The 24,988-nt window shown below is 38.1% G+C and overlaps 1 protein-coding gene across 1 annotated transcript in view; it reads right to left on the bottom strand.

Moving 5' to 3' along the window:
* Window positions 1-24,988, bottom strand: part of KCNK12 (potassium two pore domain channel subfamily K member 12) — a 63,776-nt gene that overhangs the window by 34,857 nt on the left and 3,931 nt on the right. The window contains exon 3 of the mRNA XM_044082629.1: window positions 7,325-7,343. Within this exon, the coding sequence (XP_043938564.1) occupies window positions 7,325-7,343 (19 nt within the window). The remainder of the gene's footprint in view (window positions 1-7,324; window positions 7,344-24,988) is intronic.

Raw genomic sequence — 24,988 nt, 5'->3', positions numbered from 1 at the left:
GATGACTTAGCCATCCTACAGGAAGGTTTGTCTCAAATAAATAATTGGTGTCAAAGTCATGGTCTGAAAATAAGTGCCAAAAAATGCATTATTATATCCCATGGGAAGTCATCTATACCAGGGAACTATCACATTGTCAATATGCCCCTAGGAGTTGACTCAGTTATTTGGGATTTGGGAACTTATGTGGACAGTGACCTAACTTTTGACCATCATGAGTCTATTGTTGTAAAAAAGTCCTTCCATACTGCACAGCTTATAAACAAAGGGATAGTCTCTAGATCTAGGGATACTATTGTCCCCCTTGACTCAGCCCTCATTAGGCCAATCATTGAATGTAATGCTGCCTTTGGCATGTATCTGTCCAGACACATGCAACAACTGGAATGCCTTCAGAGATACTATACTAAAAGGATACAAGGCCTAAACAATATGTCCTACAGGCACCAACTCAAAGCTCAGTATCCTACAGACTGCTAAGAGGTGACCTGTGTCTGGCATACAGCTCATCCGCTGTCCCATTACAGATGGGTTTACTGCACATCAGCAAGTCAAATGGCATCAGAAAAACTTGATCTAGCGATCTAAACTTCTTCTGCAACATCAATAGAATCATTTGGAGGGGTAGGTGTATTTCGCAGAGGATACTTCTGCTATGAAACATACTCCCCATCAACATAAAACAAAGTTCACTCCTGTCCATTCTCAAGTGCAACTTAGATTTATGGATTGAAACAGAACATTTACTCTAGTATTGCCCCTTGTACTACTAATGGACAGGTGCAGTTTCTAAATTCTTTTTCTCCTGGATGGGTCCCCTCAGATTATCTATGGTATGATCCCAGTTATTCTTATTAGGTTAATATATAATTATCGACCATGAGATGGGTAAGGCCCGTCTATAGCCAAATGGGATAGGTTATTTTTAAGCACAAAAAAGGGACATTGTGTAAGCTTAAAATGGCCCCCAAGAGCAGCTAGCCTAGTACTTACCTATGAACCTATGAAATCAACAGATGTGTCATCCTGAATTACCTCTTGAAATCACTTATTTGTCCTAATTCTCTGGACATAGTCTACAATGCATTTAAAGTGCACACCCGTATATGGCCTGTGATAAATGCTTAAGGTTTACCCCAGCAGCAATGCTTGCCCAGCATTAATTCAAAACAAGTCAATAACTTCACTAGAACCAAAACAATTGACAACTATTTACATTTAGAATATAAACAACTGAAAAATATTTACATTTAGAATATTGTTAATTCCATTAGGAGGTTCTCTATCTCTGCTAAGATGCCAGCTAAGCATCATATTCATTGATGTAACTCTCAAAAATAATTTGATGTCCATAAAAGCTATGTGTTGCCAGCGGTTCCAGGCCCACTACTGTTCTCATAATCAATTGTGCATAGCTGGCCTTAGGCATAGCAGATGCACTTTTTCACTATTTATTTATTTATTTTTTTTTTGTAGTTGTGACGACCGTGCCAGGCCCAGCAATCAAGGAGCCTCAATCCTCACCACTAACACCAGGGAGGTTGTCTCCTAGAATAGAAAAGTATAACTAATGCACACAGTAAAGTACAATTTCCCTTGAGTGTACACAGAGATCACAGTCAGTCTGGGGCTGGTTGCTCCCTTGCTCACCACGTCCCCAATAAGACTCCCCACTGGCACAGCTATAGGGTCCAGGTCTCAGCCTAGCTGGGCAAGCTAAAACCTCCAGTACCCTCTCTGTCCAACCAGTGCTTCATGTCCCTGCCCAAGTAGCTGACACAACACACACACAGTTTGAGATAAGTATTTATACTACTTCACAGACACTTCTGGGAAAAGCTGACACAGATTCTTCAGCTGTGCCCCTTTACCCAGTCTATACAGTAGTAATTACTGCCAACACCTAACTAATAATATCAGCTACTAAAAGGCAATATTATTATCCAATGGTGGTATGACTAACAATCAAGGCTTACTTTAGATTGGCCTATTACAATAACCTCTATAAATATGCAATGTACTGTAGAGCTTATCTCTACACAAATCAGCCACAGGTAGAAGGTTTTAAAAATATTTAATAATAAATAATTAAAACACAAGACAAAACTACTACACCACAGAGATATCTAAGAGTTCAGAGATCACACAGAAACTTAAAATAATACAGTAGGACAAGTCTGATTTCAAAGAAAAATACCTAATTAATCATTACCAGCTTTAACTATTCCTATAAGAAATCACAGTGCTAAAACTTACATGTGAGCACAAGGCAGAATGCTGATAAGTTTTATATCAAGAACAAAATGCTCTCTAGTCTCTTGTGAGAAATAGTATTTAAGCATTACTAACAAACATGTCTCTAAGGCCCTTCCCAAATTACATAATTTTTAACACTTAGGTTTTCCAAGTATTCATATTGCATCATCTTAACACCTGGTCTGAGTTCTCAGGCCACAAACTGCATTATTTAGCAATCTAACACCTACTCAGAAACTTACAACAATATAAGGCATTTCACATATACATTCTAGCAGAAACTAGAGCAATAAAGCACCTTCCACAACTAAATTCTGGTCATAAACTGTAGCCTTAAAACAATGGGCATGAAACCTTCATCCAGACACACTGGAACCAACTTGTAAAACATTAAAGAGATTTATAAGATCTTTTCAACTTTACAAGACACATTTGAAATACTTGGCTTGGTTTTCCTTACAGCAGATGGCAATGTTGCAACAGTCTTGAAGTTCACATTTTACAGTGTTTTCTTACATTTAAAACACAAGCCTGTATTTTACATTTATTTACAAATGCCAGAATTATATATCAAATTCTATTTGACTAGGCTGGCAGCCTTCATCCATCTCTCCCCTATCATCACATATCTTCCCCCCCAGGGAACTCAAGCAAGTTTTTCAAGTACCCCTTGAGAAACGTCGCTTGAGAGTGTCAGGTCTATCTGGGTGTACCTCACCCCATTCCCTGTTTTGACAGCCCATCTGCATTGGCATTGCTACACCCACTGCGGTGCTGCACTGACATATCATATACTTGCAACCCCAGACTCCATCTTAGCAACTTGGCATTTTGCTGACTGGCTCTGTTTAACTATGTTATAGGGTTGTGATCTGTCATTACAGTGAATTTTCTTCCATACAGATAAGGCTGAAGTTTTTGTAGTGCCCACACTATGGCTAGACATTCCTTTTCTACCGCTGCATAGCATTCCTCCCTGGGTTGGAGCCTATGACTGAGACAAACCACTGGGCGTTCTTCTCCCTCTGAAGAAATCTGGATAAGTACAGCCCCCACCCCATAGTTTGAAGCATCCATCTGCACAACAGAGTCTTCGCTGTAGTCTGGACTGGCTAGCACAGGGGGTCCTCCCAAACCTTCCTTAAGCTTCTGAAATGCCTGCTCACATTCTGGGGTCCACACTACATTATCTGGCCTGTTCTTCCTTGTCAGGTCTATGAGGGGGAGCAGCTATGGTGCTACAATTGGGAGCAAACTTTCTGTAGTACCCTGCTGTCCCTAATATAACCCTCACCTCCTTTCTGGTAACAGGTGCAGGCTATGCCTGAATAGCCTCCACTTTGTCAGGTTCTGGCCTTATCTTACCAGTCCCCACTCTATGTCCTAGGTAGGAGACCTCTGCCATACCCACCTGACATTTGCTCGGCTTAATGGTCAACCCTGCCCTCTGTAGTCTGCCCAGCACCTCCCTGACATGCTGAAGGTGCTCTTGCCAGGATTGGCTGCAGATAGCAATATCATCCATGTAAGCAAGGTCAAGCCTCTGGAAAATCGCTGTGGCATTCTTCATCCCAAAGGGCATCTTTGTGAACTCATACAAGCCAAAAGGAGTCACAAAGGCTGACTTCTCTCTAGCACTGGGAGTCAAGGGCACCTGCCAGTACCCCTTGGTAAGATCAATGGTTGTAAGATACTTAGACCCACCCAGCTGCTCTAGGGCCTCATCTATCCTAGGCATGGGGTAAGCATCTGACTCTGTGTGACTATTTAATTTCCTGTAATCCACACAGGACCTGGTGCTGCCATCCTTCTTTGGCACCAGTACCACTGGTGAGGCCCAGGGACTGTTGGACTCTTGAATCACCCCTAGTTCCAACATCTCCTGTACCTCCTCCCTCAGAGTCTGTTTGACTCTCTCAGACATCCTATAAGGGGCCTGCCTGATAGGCCTTTGGGGTCCTGTATCCACCTGGTGCTGCACCAGGTGGGTGCTCCCTGGTTTCCTGGTGAACATGCCCCCAAACTCCTGCAACACTGCTCGGATTTCTTGAACCTGGGTAGGAGATAGCTGCTGGGACATTGCTACCCCTTCCACCAAGGTGTCAGCCCGTGCCTCACTGAGGAGATCAGTCACAAGATCTCTCTCAAACTCTTCCTGCAATCCACTGCAAATGCTCAGCAGAAGGGCCTCCCTATCATGGTAAGGTTTCATCATGTTAACATGGTACAATTTGTGCCCCTGCTGTCTGCTTAGCACTTCCACCATGTAGTTAACACAACTTACTTTCTTACCACCTTGTAGGGTCCCTCCCAAGCTGCTTGCAACTTGTTGTTTCTGACAGGAATGAGAACCATCACCTGCTGCCCTACATCATACTCTCTAGCTCGAGCATTCCTGTCATGCCACACCTTTTTCTGTTGTTGAGCTTCTGCCAGGTTCTCCTGGGCCAAGCCCATGAGTTCCCTGAGCCTTGTCCTGAGGGTTAGGATGTATGCCACAACAGACTCCTTGTGAGACTCACACTCACCTTCCCACTCATTTCGAATTAAATATAGAGGTCCCCTCACCCTATGACCTTACAGCAACTCAAAGGGTGAAAAACATGTGGATTCCTGGGGAACCTCTCTGTAAGCAAACAACAGATGGGGCAAATATTTGTCCCACTCCCTCTTAAACTGATCTGCAAATGCCCGTAGCATGGACTTGATTGTAGAGTTTAACCTCTCAACAAGACCATTAGTCTGGGGATATTAGGGGGTGGTCTTCATGTGCTTCACCCCACAGGACTTCCACAGACAAGCCAGCAGGTCTGACATAAAACTGGCACCTCTGTCAGACAGTATTTCCATTGGGAAACCTACTCTGCTGAAAATCTCTAGCAAAGCATTTGCCACCTTCTCTGCCTCAATGGAGGACAAAGCCACTGCCTCAGGGTATCGTGTAGCATAATCTACAATCATGAGGATATACTTTTTCCCTGTGGAACTTGGGGTACTCAGAGGACCCACAATATCCATAGCTACCCTCTGAAATGGCTCATCAATCACAGGCAAAGGCATCAAAGGAGCTCTCACCTTGTCTCCTGTCTTGCCTACCTTTTGGCACTGCTTACAGGTCCTGCAGTACTCTGTTACATCTCTGGAAATTCCAGGCCAATACAAGTTTTGCATAATACGCCTCTTTGTATGTTTTATGCCCATATGACCTGCAAAGGGAATATCATGGGCTATGGCTAGAAACACCAGAAGGTAAGCTCTAGGCACTCTCAACTGCTGTACTCTCTCACCTTCTAGCCCTCCATCAGGGGTCCACTCACTGTACAGTAACCCTTTGTTCTAGTATACAGATTCCCCCTTCCCTTGAGAATCAGGTGCCCCCCTAGCTACCTGCCTCAGGCCTTGCAATGTAGGGTCTGAGAGCTGAGCCTGTCACAAGTCTCTCCTTGTAACCCTTCCCAGCTCCCCTTCCACAGGAAGTTTGGCATCCTCTGACAGCAGTGCCTCGCTGTCAGCCTGGGTACTACTACTCACCTCTACCTTTGCAGTTACCCTGTCAAAAGGAACATCAGTACCCACAAGCAGTTGTGGCTCACATTCAGTCTCACTGCTACAGCATAGCTCATTCTCTGAAGTAACCACCTCAGCAGTTCTGGCTGAGAGTATGCAGTCTGCCCGGGTCTCGCCCAGGCTACCAGACCCACATGCTTGTCTCCTAGCCTCACTGCATGTAACTGCATAAGTACATAGTACTGCCTCATCCAAATCCTTCCCTCTCAGGACATCTATCTGCAGGATGTTAGTTCCATACCCCTGTTGTCTCAAGACAACCCACTATTGGCATTTTGTCTTTACCACTTACTGGCTCCCTCACCTTTGGTTCCCCACCTTGCCTCTGTGGACACCTGTATGCCACATGGCCCCACTTGTTGCATTCAGAACATTTAACCCATCTCCTGGATGTGTACCTGGACTAGTGGCTTCCCCTGCTACTTGCAGATTCTGTTGGGGCAGTTTGTGCTGCCCACCATGGTCTCCTTTAATCCCATGAGCAGTACTGGGGGTCCCTTTCCTGTGCAAGGGCTGCCCTGCTTGCTAGGTATAGGTCTCCCTTCTTCCCCAACTTCTCTGAAGTAGCACACTGTCTATCAGCTAACCAGATCCTCATGTCCTCAGGCAAAGTTCTAAGGGCTTGTTCCCTTAACAAAAGGTCTGCCAGCCCCTCAAAAGTGATGACATGATATCCACTCACCCAGCTATGAAAATAAGTGCTCAGTTCAGCAACATATTCACATACATTTTCATCTGCCTTGCGTCTATGCTCACAAAACTTTTTCCTATACATGTCAGGTGTTAACTTAAAACATTCTAATAGATGTCTTTTCACAGCAGTATAATCAAAACAGTCAGTGTCATGCATTTTTTCTAAAAAAGTTGCAGCTTTACCATGGAGTAAGGGGGTCAGGAACCGTACCCAGAGCCCTTGGTCAACATCATACTGTTTACATACCCGCTCAAACATATGAATGAAGCTATAAAACTTATCCCCCTCTTTAAACTGTGGGAGAAATTTACTGACCTTTTGTGCTTCTGGGGTTCGGTTACTCCCTTCCCCATTACCTGCATGACTCTGGCAAAGAGTCAGCATTTCCCTCTCATGCCTCCTCTGCCATTCATTTTTCTCAGCTTATAGACTCCTCATTTTCTTGGCTGCTTCTAGTTCCATACGCCTGGCCTCCAACACAAGTCTCTTTACCTACAGCTGGATTTTTAAGTCCACTGCAGAAAGGTTGAGCTGTCCATTCTCCGAGGATATTGTATCTCCACTGTCAGTCTGATTGTCCTTCAGGCTGCTGTTTTCTGATGTAGCTGTAACCAAGGCTGCAATCAGGTCTGCTTTAGTCAGGTTTCCATGCACCAGTCCCCTAGCCTGGCACATCTCTGCCAGCTGGCTCTTTGTCAGCTTTCCATACTCCTCTGCTGACATACTGCCTGCTCACCCTGACTAACACTAAGCTAACAAAAGAAATAAAACAATTGTGATCTGAACTCTGAGTATACACTGCGTGGCTGTTTTAGAGTACAAAACACTTCTGGAGATCACTGTATATAAGCTACAGGAATTCACTCTACCCACATACCCACACCACTACAAGCCAATTAGTATGTGAAGTAGATCCCACCAATGCCAAACACTTGTGATGACCGTGCCCTGGCCCAGCAATCAGGGAGTCTCAATCCTCACCACTAACACCAGGGAGGTCGTCTCCTACAAGAGAAAAGGATAACTAATACACACAGTAAAGTACAATTTCCCTTAAGTGCACACAGAGATCACAGTCAGTCTGGGGCTGGTTGCTCCCTTGCTCACCAGGTCCCCAATAAGACTCCCCACTGGCACAGCTATAGGGTCCAGGTCTCAGCCTAGCTGGGCAAGCTAAAACCTCCAGTACCCTCTCTGTCCAACCAGTGCTTAGTGTCCTTGCCCAAGTAGCTGACACAACACACACACCCTTTGAGATAAATATTTATACTATTTCACAGACACTCCTGGGAAAGGCTGACACAGATTCTCCAGCTATGCCCCTTTACCCAGACTATACAATGGTAATTACTGCCACCACCCAACTAATAATATCAGCTAATAAAAGGCCCTTAAAGGGTGTCCAATTATTACTGTGCAATGTTATTATCCAATGGTAGTATGACTAACAGTCAAGGCTTACTTTAGAGTGGCCTAGTACAATAACCTCTATAAATATGCAATGTACTCTAGAGCTTATCTGTACACAAATCAGTCACAGGCAGAAGGCTTTAAAAATATTTAATAATAAATAATTAAAACACAAGACAAAACTACTACACCACAGAGATATCTAAGAGTTCAGAGATCACACTGAAACTTAAAATAATACAGTAGGACAGGTCTGATTTCAAAGAAAAATACCTAATTAATCTTTGCTAGCTTTAACTATTCTTACAAGATATCACAGTGCTAAAACTTACATGTGAGCACAAGGCAGAGTGCTGATAAGTTGGATATCAAGATCAAAATGCTCTCTAGTCTCTTGTGAAAAATAGTATTTAAACATTACTAACAAACATGTCTCTAAGGCCCTTCCCAAATTACATAATTTTTGACACTTAGGTTTTCTCAGTATTCATATTGCATCATCTTAACACCTGGTCTGAGTTCTCAGGCCACAAACTGCATTGTTTAGATATCTAACACCTACTCAGAAACTTACAACAATATAAGGCATTTCACATATACATTCTAGCAGAAACTAGAGCAATAAAGCACCTTCCACATCTAAATTCTGGTCATAAACTTTAGCCTTAAAACAATGAGCATGAATCCTTCATCCAAACACACTGGAACACTAAAACATTAAAGAGCTTCATAAGATTTTTTCAACTTTACAAGACACATTTGAAATACTTGGCTTGTTTTCCTTACAGCAGATGGCAATGTTGCAACAGTCTTGAAGTTCACATTTTACAGTGTTTTCTTACATTTAAAACACAAGCCTGTATTTTACATTTATTTACAAATGCCAGAACTATATATCAAATTCTATTTTACTAGGCTGGCAGCCTCTGCCCATCTCTCCCCAATTGTCAAAGTAGTAAAGAAATATTTTTTTTAAAACATGTTGAAATAAAGAAGGAAAAAATGAAGAGTAAGAGAAACTCTGAGGAAATGTAGAATTAAAGTAATCTGGATGGTGTAGGTAGACCACGTTGACGGCACAGGGTGGTGTGTGCATGTGTGTGTGTGTGTGTGTGTGTGTGTGTGTGTGTGTGTGTGTATGTGTGGTTGCTGTGGATCCTTTTTGTCTAGGGCACCAGTTGACCAAAAGCCGAACCTACAATTGTGTATTAGCTATTGAAACTTCAGCAACTTTAAGGGAAAAAAAAGATGGTAAAGTTTTACATTTTAATTATACCTATTTAACTTACAGTACATGAAAGTGCAACATATAAATGAGTGTTCTATTTATTGTACTCTCCATTTACCTGAGATGTTTAAAGTTCATTCACTTGCTGAGAAGTGGGAAAAAATGATAAAAGAGGAAAAAACAAACCAGTGTCATTATTTTAAAGTCCATCATTAATGCCACACTAGATAGCTCCCATATTACCTTTATCTGGATTTTGGAATCAGTTGAACCACTGGGGTGAAGGATTTAGTCTTTCCCATACTTTCATTCTGTTTTTAAAAAGTGGGAATGGTTCCATGCTACACAATTGTTTCAGACTTCCTGGTTGTACAGCAGGGGCCTGAATCTGTTGTGCTGTCCTGGAAGTTGCCTGAATATTAGCAGCCTGTGTTGGAATGGAATCCAGCTGCGCCAATTCCTTTTCTAGGTCTAAATATGTTACAGAGTCTCCTAGGATTAGCAGTTTAGAAAGAGCTGGGTATGATAATCAATGATAAATTTTTCACATTGGCAAACTGCAGGGAAAATATCTGTTCGCTGCTTTCTGGTTAAGGCACAATAATCACCCCAGACTTTATTATCTTCTCAAGTGACCAAAGAGCTATTCTGACTCTTCCTTTTATTTCATAAGTTGAGACTCTCAAAGGATTTAGCTCTGTGGAGGACTTTTAGACATTTGCTGGGAGGAGCACTTAGTGAGCCTACTATTTTAAAGAGCTTGAACTGGGATTCCCAACTGGTCTGCCAGTATAACTTTCATGAATGAAACAAATTCACTGCATTCTCTGGAATTCTAGGGAACCACAAAATGTTATTGTTTTTTTTTCCATTTTCCTGTTAGCTTAATCCTCTTTAAGTCATGGCACTACAACTTCAGCACTTTCATGAGGGATTCTGCTATAATCAGAAAAAATAGGGTGTTAAAACCATGCAACCCAATTACACACAGATAACTGAGAACAATAAGCCGATATGGCATCTAGGCTGAGGGCGAAAAAAAAAATATGGAACATGTATCAGGAAAACTATTCTAAGAATATTTTACTTCTTAGTATTGGTTAATTAAAATGTTCTGTGTTATTGTACTAATTTCTGATGAAGTCCTAAAAACAAAGAGGAAGAAAGTGCTTAATTAATACTAAGAAATAAAAGATTCTCAGAACAGTTCTCTTAATATGTGTCCTAGTTGTTTTTTGACCCTCATCCTTGACAACACATGAGCCTATCTTTCTTGGATTCTGCTGTAGCCAGTCTGTGTCAAATATTCTTCATCATGTTAAGTTCATGTAGCTAGTTAGAATAAACTATAGCTGATTTTCAATCTCTCTATTTCCCAGCAATTTTTTTTCAGAAAGTTCAGTCTATAGTTATTTTACCCAACTTTGATAAAATAATCTGTAATGTAACAAACACATGCTTTTTTGACTCCATCACAGACAACTATTTTTCACCCTCCAGCTATCATTCAGCCCACAGCAGAGCTCCATGTGTGTCTGACAAGTCTTGTCCTGACCATTTTCTTTCTGTCTTCTGCTGGCCTCTCTGGCATATATCCAGGTCAACTGTCACAGCAAACAAACCCATATTTAAGAAAGTTTTTATCTTCTTACAGAGCTTCTAGGATACTCAAAGTGATTTTAGTTCTACAAGGGTCAGAACCACTAAAAGGCATTTGCTCAGCTATCCATCTCAGCTGCTTAGCTGTCCAACCCAAATGGAACTCTCCATTATCTGTCATTTTGAATGTTTTATTTTCAGTCTCTTGTGCCTTTTACTCTTTGCATATTTGCTTGGAAAAGAAATACCCTAAATTATTTCAAATAAAGAATTTTATTATTTAATTTTGAATGTTTCTGGCCGATGCTTTATTTATTATCTTAACCGTTTCTGCATTTTACCCGTGCATCGGAATGTGTGGTGACAATCCTTGTAATGGTGTCTACCCCGGGTTAATTGTTACCATTTGAATATCTGAAGGTTAGTTTATTTCAGGAGTAAAAAGTAAGGTGTTTCTTGAGTAACTGGTGGCAGCATACATTAAAGCATGAAAAGGAGGTAGCTGGTGCTAGAGAGCTAACATTTACCCCTCCATTCTGAAAAGTATCATATGAATGAGTGTATGTGTGTGTGTGTTTTTGTGGAAAGTAATTCCAGTCAATTTTCATGTACTGCTGTTATATTTGCACTGGGTCAGTCTGAGGTGGGTGAAATCATGGGTAACCAGTAATTATATCTTTGATCTATGTCTATGCAGTATTTAGCTTATCTGGTCATGACAGGTGAAAGGAGTAGTGGACATTTACTGTATAAGGCCTTTTGCCCTTTGTATTTTAATGGCTACTGGTGGTGGGGGGTCAACACTAATAACACTAATTCTGTTGCACATTCGAATACTGACAGTAACAGTATAGGAACTAAAGCCTGTAGTCCCTATCCTATTAACTTGTGACAGCGGGGGGGGGGGGGGTATTATAAAATGTATGTCAAAGTGACATTATCAAAAAGATATCTTCACAGGTTGCATAGCAGATAAAAAAAGATGACACATTTCCCGAAAAGCTTCTTTGGCAATGTTGTAATTATAACATGTCATGATGCAAGGTGAAGCCAATGAACCCAAAGTGTGTTGCTGCTTCTGTTTTGCCATTGGGCTTAGTGATTGCAATAATACCAGAGTGTTTATTTATATTCCGTATAATCCATGTTGTTCTGGGATGGGCACATAAACATTTGGAACTAATGTACTGCTGATAAAAAAAAACTTTCTACCAGTGTGCCATAATCAGCTTGTAGATGCACCATCAGATATTTTCATTGTTTTGTTGACTACAGATGTACAGGACTGTCTTCATATTGAAGAAGCACATTGCCACCACAGTGCTCTAGTCTTATCTGCTTGCTTGCAACAGGATGGATGTTTAGGGACCACGCACATTTCATTGCCTACATGTCTATACTATGCAGTTGTCATCAGGTATCACAAACATACAGGTGTACCATACACTATACAATGCAAGCTTTAGTTTATGAAGCACTGCAGCTTGCCAAAATACATTCAAAGACTTTGATATGTACCACCAGTATACATAAGAGTACTGTGAGTACTCAGTGTAGGAGCCAAATCTATGATAGCCATGGGTATGTCTGAGGGAGTACAATTGGACACTAAGGAGGTTCTGTTTAATGCACTGTGCTAATGTTTTGACTGCATTGTACACACAGTGTGTATGGTCCATATATGGACTGAGTATGACACTTCTGAATTATCCTTCTTAACTTGGCCGTTATTTTACATTCTGTGTTTCCACCTCATTAACTGTGACAATTTCCTTGTACAGTTATGTCTATAAAGGTATTTTTTATGCAGTAACTATTAAAATCACTCATCAGGGAAGAATTGTACAAAAGTAGTTTATGAGGAAGGACCTATGCAGAAAATCAAGACTAAAATAATTAACAAGTCCCAGAGCTATTAATCTGCATTTAACCTGACACACATTCATTGAAAACTTGACAGATTTTAGTAATATGACTTGTAGTTGACAATGCAGCTATTTTTCAAGCTTCCCTCATGAATGTACTGTCACTTAAATACAGTCATAAATGATCTTCATAGCCATTTGAAAGGTGAATGCATGCAGATAGAATAGTTTATAATGCGTTCCATTAAAATGACATCCTTGAGCATTTTGACCCAGATTAATGACAATTTTCTAAGTTATATTCAAGTCTTCATTTTTTAAGACATACTTACACAACACATGGGTTATGCATTCTGATCACCATCTTGTAACTGTTGTAAAATACAAGCCTTCTCAAAAACTAAGACTACTTCATCCATGGGCCCTGATAGCATACTGTGTTGCCTGATTGTCAGTGCAAAATATAGCCTTTCTGAACTGCTATTTAACCTTTTAATCTAAGCCCCTCCATTGGTTATATTGCTGAAGCCTGGAAAACAGCCCATTTAATGCCATGCCATTGCACAAGAGTGGCCCAACCATGGACCCTGTTAACCACAGACCCATTAGTTTCACTAGCCTCTTAAACTTGGACCTTCATCAATGTGAATTTGTCAAAGAAAGGGCTTGCCCCTTTAACCTAATTAATTTCTTTGAAAAAGGAACTGAAGGAGTGCATAGTGCTTATGCAGTCCATAGAGCATATTTAGACATGGCCAAGTCTTTTGACAAAATTCTCCATGCAGGCATTATCTACAGACATGTAAATCTGCATATAAATCCTTATATTGTTTGGTGGATATCTGATTGTCTGACAGAAATCATATGGTTAGAGTAGCACATGACTCTTCAGAGAAGTAAAAAAGTACCACAGGGCTCAGTTTTGGACCCTCTCTTATTTGGTATAAATTTTTCAGACCTTTAGGCCAGCACACCTGACATATGGTTAACTAAGTATGCAAATGACTGTAAACTCTGTGTTTTTATTCGATCTTCAACTGACTTGCAAATGCTCCAACGTGGGTTAGACCATGTTAACAACAGGTGAAGAAAATAATGTCTCAAATTAGATGTAAAAATATGGTATAGTTAATTCTGATTAACAAAACAGTTTCACTTACTATATAGGAGATGCACTCCTTCAGTCAAACGTTGTAAGAGAGCTAGGCATTCTTGTTGATAATTCCTTATCATTTGACCATCATGTCTCCACAGTAGTTTGGAAAGTCTATCTGGCCCATCTAATTTCCAAAGGTGTCTCCACTAGAGCCAAAGAAGTCTTAATTTCCCCCTTTTTCTTATCTTATCAAATCCATTATTGAATATAATGCACCTTTGAGTTCAGTAGTGACATTCATTCAAAAAATGTGGTTGATATGGTTTCTCACATAATACTTCAGCATGATGTGTTTGTTAGCAGCTGTACCGAGGAGTTTGCATAACTTTGTGCAAGACTTTTTTTTGGACCTCAGCTTCAAACGAGGCACCAAATAACCTAGCTATGATTCTAATACTTATGGTCAGTACTTCTGCATGTTGCTGTGGAGTATAGCATGATATGGATGAATAGATGTTAATTCTTTTTTTGTCCCAGGCTGCCAGCTGATCATCAGACCTTCATTCCTCATAGCATGAGAACCAGTCATCAATGCTGTGATTCATGCAACCCTCAGTTTTTTTTCTGTTAGACCCTAACTCCATTCATTGGTGGCTGACGTGCACAAGTGCCACTGCTAGGGCTTACTATGCTCCTCTCTGCATGTGAGTAGACTCACTAATGGGCTAATGAGAGCTGACATCACTGACTTGGTAAGCTTAGCACACATTTGCAATTGCAGCTGTTTGACCTGCAAGGCTTTGCTAATATGCAGTAAACCAGACATCAGACAACTAATGCCTCCCCTCAGAGTAGGCTTGTTGGCATTTGCTACTCACTCCTACCCTCCCTTTCCCAGCTCTTCTAGTGATTTTTGCCACTTATTGAACTTGGGTTGCTTGGGTCCAGGGCCAGTGTAAGTATTATGGGGGCCCGAAGCAAGTGTCAATGTCATGAGCCCCTGGATAATTTCAGCCCAAGTATCACCATATCACTGCCACCCCCTCTAAAGCAACCTTTTAGTTCATGCTGCAAAATTTTAGGAGTAGTACGCACAAACTGAATGCAATGGTCTTACATTATGAAATGCCTGCATAGCACACCATATTAGTGCATCTCACAGAGTGACTGGCATTTAGTTGCAATGATGTTACATTACAATCCTATGCACAGAGCTGTCCTTAAGTTTAATGGTGCTCTAGGTGAAGGGCTCCATGGTGCTCCACTCCAACAGCCTATTGTCACTCCCCCACCCAGTCTTTCAGTGATTCACCCCCCACCCTGGACTCTCTTGACCACACAGATTACTTTTTCTCTTTCTTTTTGTCTTACTTTTCAGCCTTTTTTCCAGAATCCATGGCTTCCTCTATGCTCAGAAATGCATTTTAGAGTTTCTTAAAACTCCTTTCCATCCAGTGATGGCCTAAACCAAAATTTTGACTTAGGAAAGAAATGTATTACTGTACAGCATCACCTATCCTTGCATCCTTTTAATACAACAACTGACCAGGAAAGCATGGTTACAGCTGTGTAGGAAGTAATTGAATTAAACTGGGGAGTCTAGGGGCCACCAGGCCCCCAGAAGCATTTTCCCAACCTTTTGATCCAGTGGTGGCCTGAACTAAAGCTCACAATAAAATAAAAAGGCAAATGTTGAAAAGGATTCAAAAATATTATCTTTGAATACTGCTCCTGCTAGAAAAAAATAGCTACTGTCTCTGCATTCCTTTGGCGTTAGTGTGGAATGAAAGGAAAGGCACTAATGGCCGTAGCTATGTATTACAAGTGACTACTGTCACCCCATCCCCAAAAGGCAGCCACCTGTATATATGCCTGGTGCGTGATTTTTAAGTAAAGTAAAAAAAAATAATAATGATCACAGTAATGTATTCAAACTTGTTGCTCAGAGAGAATATGCTATCCCTACACAATGCATAGTTACCTTCTTTGTACACTTCTGAGGAATGTGAGAGAAGTAAAAGAAAGAGTAACCACACTTCCCCCATTCCCAACACAATGCCAATCATTAGAATTCCTCATCCTGCAAGTTATCCCCCACCTGATTTATTAAGTACATAAGATTGCTGAACTAGCTTTTGTTGGTCTAACAAAAAATATCAAAATAAGATAACTTGCTTTGGTTAGGGGCACCTCAGTCCTAGGGTGTCCCAGCAGCCACAGGGTTCACTGGTTCCTAAAGCCAACTATGCCTGGGTCACAGTAAAGGCTACACTCTTCTGTGTCACAGAGCCAGACACACTGGAAGTGCTTGTAAGAACCTTATTTGTATATTTATGGTGTACAAGTAGTTTTAGTTTATATCTGGGAGCCTGCAATTCCATGCAGTGTGTTACCTAGGTGGGCATGTGTGAATAACCAGAGGATGTTATGTTTGCTGTTGCTGAGCAGAAGATAATGAGCTTAAATGGACAGAGCTGTCTACTAGAGGAATATCAATACACCTGTGTTAGTTTTGGGTTTATAGTAGTGGTGGTAAACTGTGTACTTATTGCTTATAAGGTTAATTAATGGAACAAGGTTTTTGAGAAAACAGTCATGTTAACTTTTTACCTGTGCAACCAAACATCTATAGTAGGGTTTCCTAAATGTGTTTATGCTGGTGTTTGCCAGCTGTACCCTAACAGCACATGCACATTACTTTGTCATATTAAATGTCATGATAATGAAAAATACAGCAGGAAAATAAAATCTGGTTATGTGATGGGGTGTGCATATGAGCTGGCACACTGGACAAATATACTGATGACATCATAAAGTACTGCCAACATTTATTTTTTCACTAGCTATAGTTTTGTTTGAACAGTTGCAATGAGTATTTTAATACAATTTAATACCATTTAATTATTTCTATAAAACCAAAATAGTTTCTCACATCTTCCTTACACACATTCAAGGGCAGCACATAAAATTTGTTGGCTAAGTTGATTGATTTTGCTGGAGATTTGTGTGCTTTGCTGGAGGAATAGTTATTTCCTTAATCCTTGTATTAGCACTATAATCATGCAAACTTGATAAGAGTAATTTGTTACTTTTTGCTCCTTCTTTATTTTCTTCTCCTTGGACAAGAGAGGTAGTTCAGCTTTAATATCTAGCAAACTTAGCCCCTGTAGTCCACAGGTCTCTCCAATATGAAAATAAATGGCAAACACTTTCTAGTAAAGTGTGTCTTCTCTATAAAGAACACTTATTTACTGATCATTTTGTGTCTCATCTCCACTAATCAATACTCAGCCTGTCATTCTGACATTCCTTTTACAATCTGCTGCACTGATAACTCCTATCGCCTTTCTAACTTCCCCAGCTGTCTTGGTTCTATGTCTGAAATTGATATGTTTCAAATAGTGCACTCATTCATACCTCAGCGGGATGTTTGCAAGCAGGAACACTATGCTGATTTAAGGGCATTTATACAATGGGCCAAGAAAAAATAATTCTTTCTGACCATCTCATGTAACTGAAACTACAACACAAATAAGGACCACTTGACCACATTATATACTGTATATGAGTATATTCAAGAGTAATGAATGTTCAAAATTTTGATCATAAAAATCATTGTCTAAAAACATCGACCAAACCGATACTCAAAAAAAACAATGTGCATGTGGCTAAATAACATAATTGTACAGAATAAGATAGACAATTAATGGCTAGTTTTATCACAGATGTTATTATAACTTTACATTTCTAAACTATGCACTTTAGCTGTGCTGCATTGTCCTTACAAAACTGACATGAGGGTGTAATAGGTGCAACAAAGTAACAGAGTTTGCCAAGGGTCAGGTAGGCATTGTGGTTAATCAAGAACCATGTGTTTTATAGTTTATCAAAAGAGCTACCACTCAATAGCTACCGCATATTTAAATGCAAAGCAAGTTGATGTTTTCTGGTGTTAGATAGACAAATGAGTAATTATAAAAAGTCAGCAAAGAGGGTGACCACTTACTGAAAGACTGTTTCATAATGCTGTAATAATGTAGGACTTTGGTTAGAGCACAAGTTGTGGTGAGCACAGAATAAATACATTTTTTATTTATTTTTTGCTCTTGGACTCATGACCATCAAGCATACCTCTCTGATCACTTTGTTAGTTTGTTTCCCCAGCAGGTAGGAGCTTTACAGACCATTTATTCCTCTCAAGGATGACAACTGAGCAAGAGAGGGTAATGCCATCATCCATTGAGGGCAGATGTTTTGGCTTTAGGTTTCTAATCCCCACAGTGCATGCCCAGTAAGTCACTCTAGGGTTCATTATGTAGTGGACATCACTGAGGATTTGTCACTCATTTCCATGAGTGATGTAACCTTTCAGGACTATCCTGCTCATGAAGACTGTGCTCTTATGAGGACTTTGTTGTCCACTGAGGATTGTACCAGAGGACTATACTACTTGAACATATACCGCAGGGCAAATCCGGCACAGTAACCTGGTAGCTGTCTACAGTCCAGGTGCTGGGTGGAGGGCCCAGTTAGAACATAAACCAAATTTTAAAAAATTAAAAAAATAATGGCTCCTTCCAAAAATAAAAATAATAAAAAAAACTTGAAAACAATGGAATATTTTGTCTGCACAGGTCATGCTCCTTCCAAAGAACAGAGATTAATACACATCAATGCACTCTTTCAAGTAGCAGCAGGTAAGTGTGCATGCACAAGCACACACTGCTTCAAGTGTCAGCACTGAGCAGGAGTTTTGAATTAGCCAAGGCAGGGAGATAACACACAATAGCCACACTAATAAGGTAACAAGTGGATAGCAGCCAGTTGAGCGAGCAGGAGATTTGAATTAGCACTCACTGAATTATTTTTATTACTCATTGAATTGTTTTTGCCCCTCCCAATTGAGTGATTAGCAAAAGATTCATGTTTTCCAGGAGTTTTTTTGTTTGTTTGTATGTGTGTCAGTGTGTCTGTAGTATGGCACGATTACTTTTGCATGTATTAATTGTATTAATTGTTGCTGGTGACTGCAAACTTGAGAATTTCAGAAAATTCAGTTAAGGTAAATCCCTAGGGATTACAATGAATCAGTAATACCAATCATGAATATATCATATTTATTGCTCAGAAAATACCCCCCAGAGCACTGCCTAGATAACTAACTTGCTCAAAGTCTCACAGTAGCAAATGGAGCTAGGATCAAACAGTGTACCCCTGATTAGGATCAAACAGTGTACCCCTGATTACAGGATAGGATTAAATAATGTACCCCTGATTACATGATAGGATCAAACAGTGTACCCCTGATTACAGGATAGGATCAAACAGTGCACCCCTGATTACAAGATAGGATCAAACAGCGTACCCCTGATTACAGGAAGCAGCTCATTAAGATCTTAGAACATTAATCCATTGCACTTTGTTTACATTTTTAGTTTTCTGATAAATCACTGAGGGTAACAGTCAATCAATAATAGTAGTCATTAGAGTTTTAAAGTTATTGTTCAAAAAATGCATTTCAAATTAATTGGAGTTGTCTGGCACTTAAGGCTCTGAGCTATTAACAAACTACTTCCTAAAGTTAAAAGTACAAGGTTTCAATCCTTCTACATTGATTAGCTTACTCTGTGCCATTGGATAAGTCACCCACACAATGTTCTTGGGTCATCCCTGAAAGGGGAGACTTTGTACAGTTTTACTTAATTTAAAAATAGATAAATAAATATTATATTTAAAATGTGTATCTTTGTCTACTTCATTAGTTTTGGCTTTGTCCCGAATTCTTGAGCAAAGAAGATGGGAGATATTTTTCTTTACTTGTTATAAAATTTTCTGTATTGCTGGCAAATTGCCATGAATTTTAGTTATTAAAAAATAACAGGCAAGATTTTCTAACTTATCTATCAGAAAATGCATGACAGTGCAAAGCTTTTTATTCTAGCAACTTTCTAAATATATAAGAGAAGCATTTGTGCATTTAACCTTTTGTTGGCTGGGTTAGTCTCACAAGGCTAGTAGCCTCTTATCAGTGGAGACTTGAGGTAGTATTTTATACTACTAGGGGAAATTTGGGCAGGGCATTTGGGAAATTCCCCTACTTGTCATTGTTGTGAGTGGGAACCATTTTGGAGGAGCACTTTCTGTTTCGGTTCCAGGCACAAAGGCAGCTTGGAGAAACAGGGAGGCAGATGGAGAGGATGGAGTAGTAAAAGAAATGGAGAAGAAAACAAATATCAAGACTGAATAATGTATGCAGGATTCTGAGGAAATATTTCAAAGAAACCTGTTTGATGGAGATGAGTCAACAAATGATGGATGTATAATTACAGCCCTCCAGTCAGGAAAGTTGTGGGATGATTTTTTCAAAGAAATGGTGGTGCAGAGTGAGCCAGAAAATGAAGGGAGATGTTTCCTGGGGAGACATTATGGAGAAAATACAAAAGAAGGATGCAGAAACAATCCTGAAGAATAGTGGTGTGACAGAAAAGAAAACATATGCAGAGAAAGTAAAAGAAGGCAAAAATGAAGTAGCAGAAATGAAAGCAGAAAAAAAAATGAAAAACAAAAGTACATGATAAGGATTCAAAGTAAAAAAGACAGAGAATTGGACTAGTATAAACTGTGGGACAATTTAATAGCTCATTTGGGTGTAAAAGCACATGAGATAAGAGCATTTATTCTTATTAACAAAGAGACATTTTTGCGACAATATATTTGAGACTATTTTTTCAATTTATTTTGAGAATATGAAAAAAAGAACGACTATAACCCATGCAATCTTTATGGGATAAAAACATTTAACAGAGAAACAAAAAAGAAGATTCATGTACAATTTTTAACAGAGGTAGAAAGAGAGACTTTGAAAGGACATTTCAAAGCTTTATGTAAAGAATTACTGGACATTGCAAAAATTTATGACAAAGGGGGTTTATGGGCTGGTGGCTGGGATTGTAATATTGTGTTAAAAATAGAAAGAGAAAAAAATATACATATACCAAGCATGATAAATGTGGAAGGGAATGGGGTGTGTAAAATACTTGGGACAATCCAAAACATGTTTTTTTGTGGAAAAGAAGGACATTTGGTAAGTAACTGTGACAAAAGAAAATGTTATATTTGTGGGGAAATGGGACATGATGCAAAAAATACGAATTGAAATGTTATAAATGTAACAAAATTGGACATTTGTGGATGGACTGTAAATATGAAAATAACAGTAAGGAAAAAGAAAATGAAAGAAGAAAATAAACAAAGAGAAGAAATTTTAGAAGCAGTAGAAATAGAATAAAAATTAAATGAGAAAAAATAATAAAGAGGACATAAAAGAAGGTTCTAAAATAAGTGATGAATAAGACATAATCTGGTAGATAGTAAAAGGGAAAAAAATTCTATTGGTAAAAGGGTAAAAGACAGAAAAAGAAAATGTAAAGGGATAAGTACAAAAAAAAAGCAAGGAAATCGATGAAAAAGAATGTATACAGCTAAAGACTGGGGCTTGGTATAATAGTTAAGGTGTTTGACTCATAAACACAAAGTACAGTATTTGAGTCTCACCTTTGGAAAGAAAATTGGTTAGGCTTAGAATGGCTTGTTAAGAAAGCCAACTTAGTAATTAACTATGAATTTATGAAACCATAAATTTAAGGAAAAGGGAAAATCAAAATTATAGAGTGCTTTCTGTAAATGTGAATAGTATTAAGAGGATCTATATTAGAACCTCGAAGTGTCAGCTCTCCGAACACCTAAACGTCAACCTGCAAACAGCAAAAGCTAAAAACTGTGAACGGCCACTTCCGCAAATTTTTTTCACAGGGAAAAAATTTGCTTGGCCAGTGAACAAACAAATAATCTATCAAACCCTAATAAAGTGGAGGGCTTAGCCCCCCCACACCCCCCAATGTGGGGGGCTGTGTCCCCCACACCCCCTTAACTAAATATACCAACTCTGAGATCATTCTACATTGGAGAAAAGGGCAAATTCCTGATAATGGCCAAGGAATTTTTTTCCCTGTGAAAAAATTCAGGGAAGTGGCCATTTGCAGTTTTCAGCTTTCTCTGGTTACGGGTCGACCATTAGGTGTTTGGAGAGATGATGCTTTGAGGTTCTATTATAGACCCGTATTAAGAATATAGTAAAAAGAATAGGAATTTTGGAGTGGTGTAATATATGTGATGTAGATGTAATTATATTAGAAGACACAAGATTTTTAACAAATGAAGAAAGATTGCAAACAAAAAAACTATAGGGATGAAAGCCAATCTGGAATTCAGGAAATGAGAGATGTCCTGGAATATCCGTATTCTGTAGAAATACAACAAAGATATTAGATGTAACGTTATCAAAAATGGGAAGACTAACCATTGTAGATTTAAAATGGAAAGAACAAGTATATAGAATTATAACATTATATGCTTATATTAACTGTAAAGAAAGGGAAAACTTATTTTATCAGATTTTAGATTATGTAGTTATAATTATTAATATGATAATAACAGGAGATTTTAACTGTGATCTAAGAGACAAGCATAAAAAGAAAAGAAATAACATAAGAAAAATGATAGAAGTTATAAGATGTGGTAAATTAAAGCTTTGGGACAATAATTCACTGACTTACAAAAGGAGTATGTATACAACTGAAACATATTATTTTTTAGTATCAGAAGGTTTAGTTACATGAGAAGGGGAGGTAGTTGAAATAGGATTTTCTGATCATCCTGCTCTATGGTTAGATATAAAAGAAAACAAGGAATATATAAAAATAGGCAAAATGATAAAAAGGTTACATGAGAAAACATGGAATGAAGAAGGAAAGAGATTAGTAATACGGTTATGGAAGGATCACATTACTATGAGAACATTTTATAAAAACTCGTCTGAATGCTGGATGAAATTTAAGGAAAAATGGTATTATAATGTGAGAAAAGTAGAGAAAGAAAAATATAAAAGAACATATAACAATGCATTGGAATATTTAAAATATAATGGTAGAAAGTACTTTGACAAAAAACAAGAATTATATGAAATAAATCAAGAAAAAATTCCAGAATTGTTATATAAGCAAAGATATTTCTTATATGGAAAAAGAGAGGTATCAAGTTACTTAAGAAGATTCGTAAAGGAAGATGGCAGTGTAATGAAAGGAATAAAAAATGTAAAAGGAGAAACAGAAAGAACTCAGGAAGAGATTATGAATAGTGTAGTACAATATGTAAAAGAAATGCCTAAATAAAAAAGAAGGTAGTAAAAAACAACACAGAAAGTAAAAATGTTAACAGAAAAAGAGAACAGAGAGATGGAAAAGGAAATTTCTTTAAATAAGCTAGATAAAGTATCAGGACAAGTAAATAATAGATTTTGGCTGCAGGCCCAGGTGAAATAGAGTATGAAATGTATAAAAAAATTAAGGGTAAAACATGTTTTTTAAAGAATTTGACCAAATGGTTAAATGAAGGTTTTATGTATAAAGAATTATGTAGTGGAATACTTAAATTCATATGGAAGAAGGGAGATATAAGATAATTAGAAAAACTGGAGACCAATAGTACTGAATAATAATGATTATAATATCTTTATTAAAATAATACAAAAGAAATTTGAAACTAAAATGGAAAATATGAAAGACAGCATATATAGCACATAGGGGAAGGGTTGTCAAGAACTGATGATAGAGAAATTATGGATGATATTATGACCAGAAAAGAAGAAGTGAAAATCATGGTATGAGACTTAATAAGTCATTTGACACAAATGGACAATAAATCTTATTGGTATTAATGAAACAATATAAAATAAGTGAGAAAGTTAGGAAATTATGCATATCAGCATATAGTAATAACAAAGTAAAAATAATTGTAAATGGATGGTTAAGCCAAGCAGTACAGATGAAGAGTGGTGTAAAACAGAGATGTCCAATGAGATGTATACTCTTTGCATTAGTTATGAATGTGATAGTATATGAAATAAATTACAAAATGAAGGAGGTGGATTACATAACACCTGATGGGTTAAGAAAGATGACTTTATAATAATTGCAAAATATAAAATTTGGATAAAAGAAGTAATAATTTGCACAAATGAGTGTCTAGAGATGATACAGATGACTTGAAATAAGGAGAAAAATAAAGGATTAGGTGATGTAGTAAAGTTTGGGGTATATATATTTTACAACAAATGAAATGTATGTGTTAGGCATAACATTTGGAAATAACATTTGGGAATAAAGATGTAAGTATAATTAAATAGAAAAAAAATAGAAGAAATAACATGTCTTTTCTGGAGAACATATAAGTTATTATTCAGAAAAAAACAGTTTATTTGATAAATTCAGTACTGACGGGAAAATAGCATACTTGGCAAGTGTATTTATGTTGTCAAGGATATTTGAAAATGAATTATTGCAGATACCTTTTTCATTTATATGGGGATCTAGATTAAACCCAGTAAAAAGAAGAGTTTTGTATGTAACTAAAGAAGAAGGAGGTTTAGTGTTAATTAACCCAGTGGTATACGTTGCTTCACTGAATTTGTACCAAGTGGTAAAGTGGATAAAGAAAAAGAGAAAATAGTTGTATAACTATAAGTATGACAAAAACTGGGGTATAGTAAAAAACAGCAAAAGAGAAAAAGAGTGTATAAATGAAGAAATAAAATATTACCAAGAAAAATATTTTTGTGGAAAATAAAAATTGATGATAAAGAAAAATATAGAAAGGTATGGTATAAGAATGTAATGATAAAACATTACTATGTCAAAGCATGGAATAATCTAATAGATAAAAAAAAATAAAGCTATAAAAATAAGAAGCAAATGGTGTAATCAGAAAGTAGAATGTCAGGATTTTTTGTGGAGACTAGTAATAGATAGATTACCAGTAAAAGGAAATATGCCATATAAAAAGAAAATTGATAGAACATGTTTATATTGACAAAAAAAAGAAACTACAGAGCATGTGTTTTTGAAATGTTAAAAGAGTAAAAATCGTTTTGTGGAAAAGTATGTAAAGAAGATAATTTTTTAAGATAAGTGGATAAAATAAAAATGGACATGATTAAACATGGATATTATAAGAACAGAAGTAATGAATATGTTAAAAGAATAGATAAAAAGTTATTTTATGTTATATGGGTTATATGCAATGAAAGAATTAATGAAATTATGTTTAGAGGTAAATGGGCTTTAGTAGCAATATTAAGTAAAATCAGATGGTGGTTATGGAAAAAGGAGTGGGGGGTCTAATAGAGATAAAAATGTAGCATGATAGGTGCCATGGGA

The sequence above is a fragment of the Protopterus annectens genome, chromosome 1.part0 (assembly GCF_019279795.1).
Source record: "Protopterus annectens isolate FY-2018-M chromosome 1.part0, PAN1.0, whole genome shotgun sequence".
NCBI classification, from domain to species: domain Eukaryota; kingdom Metazoa; phylum Chordata; order Ceratodontiformes; family Protopteridae; genus Protopterus; species Protopterus annectens.
This window is presented reverse-complemented; position numbering and strand designations above follow the sequence as displayed.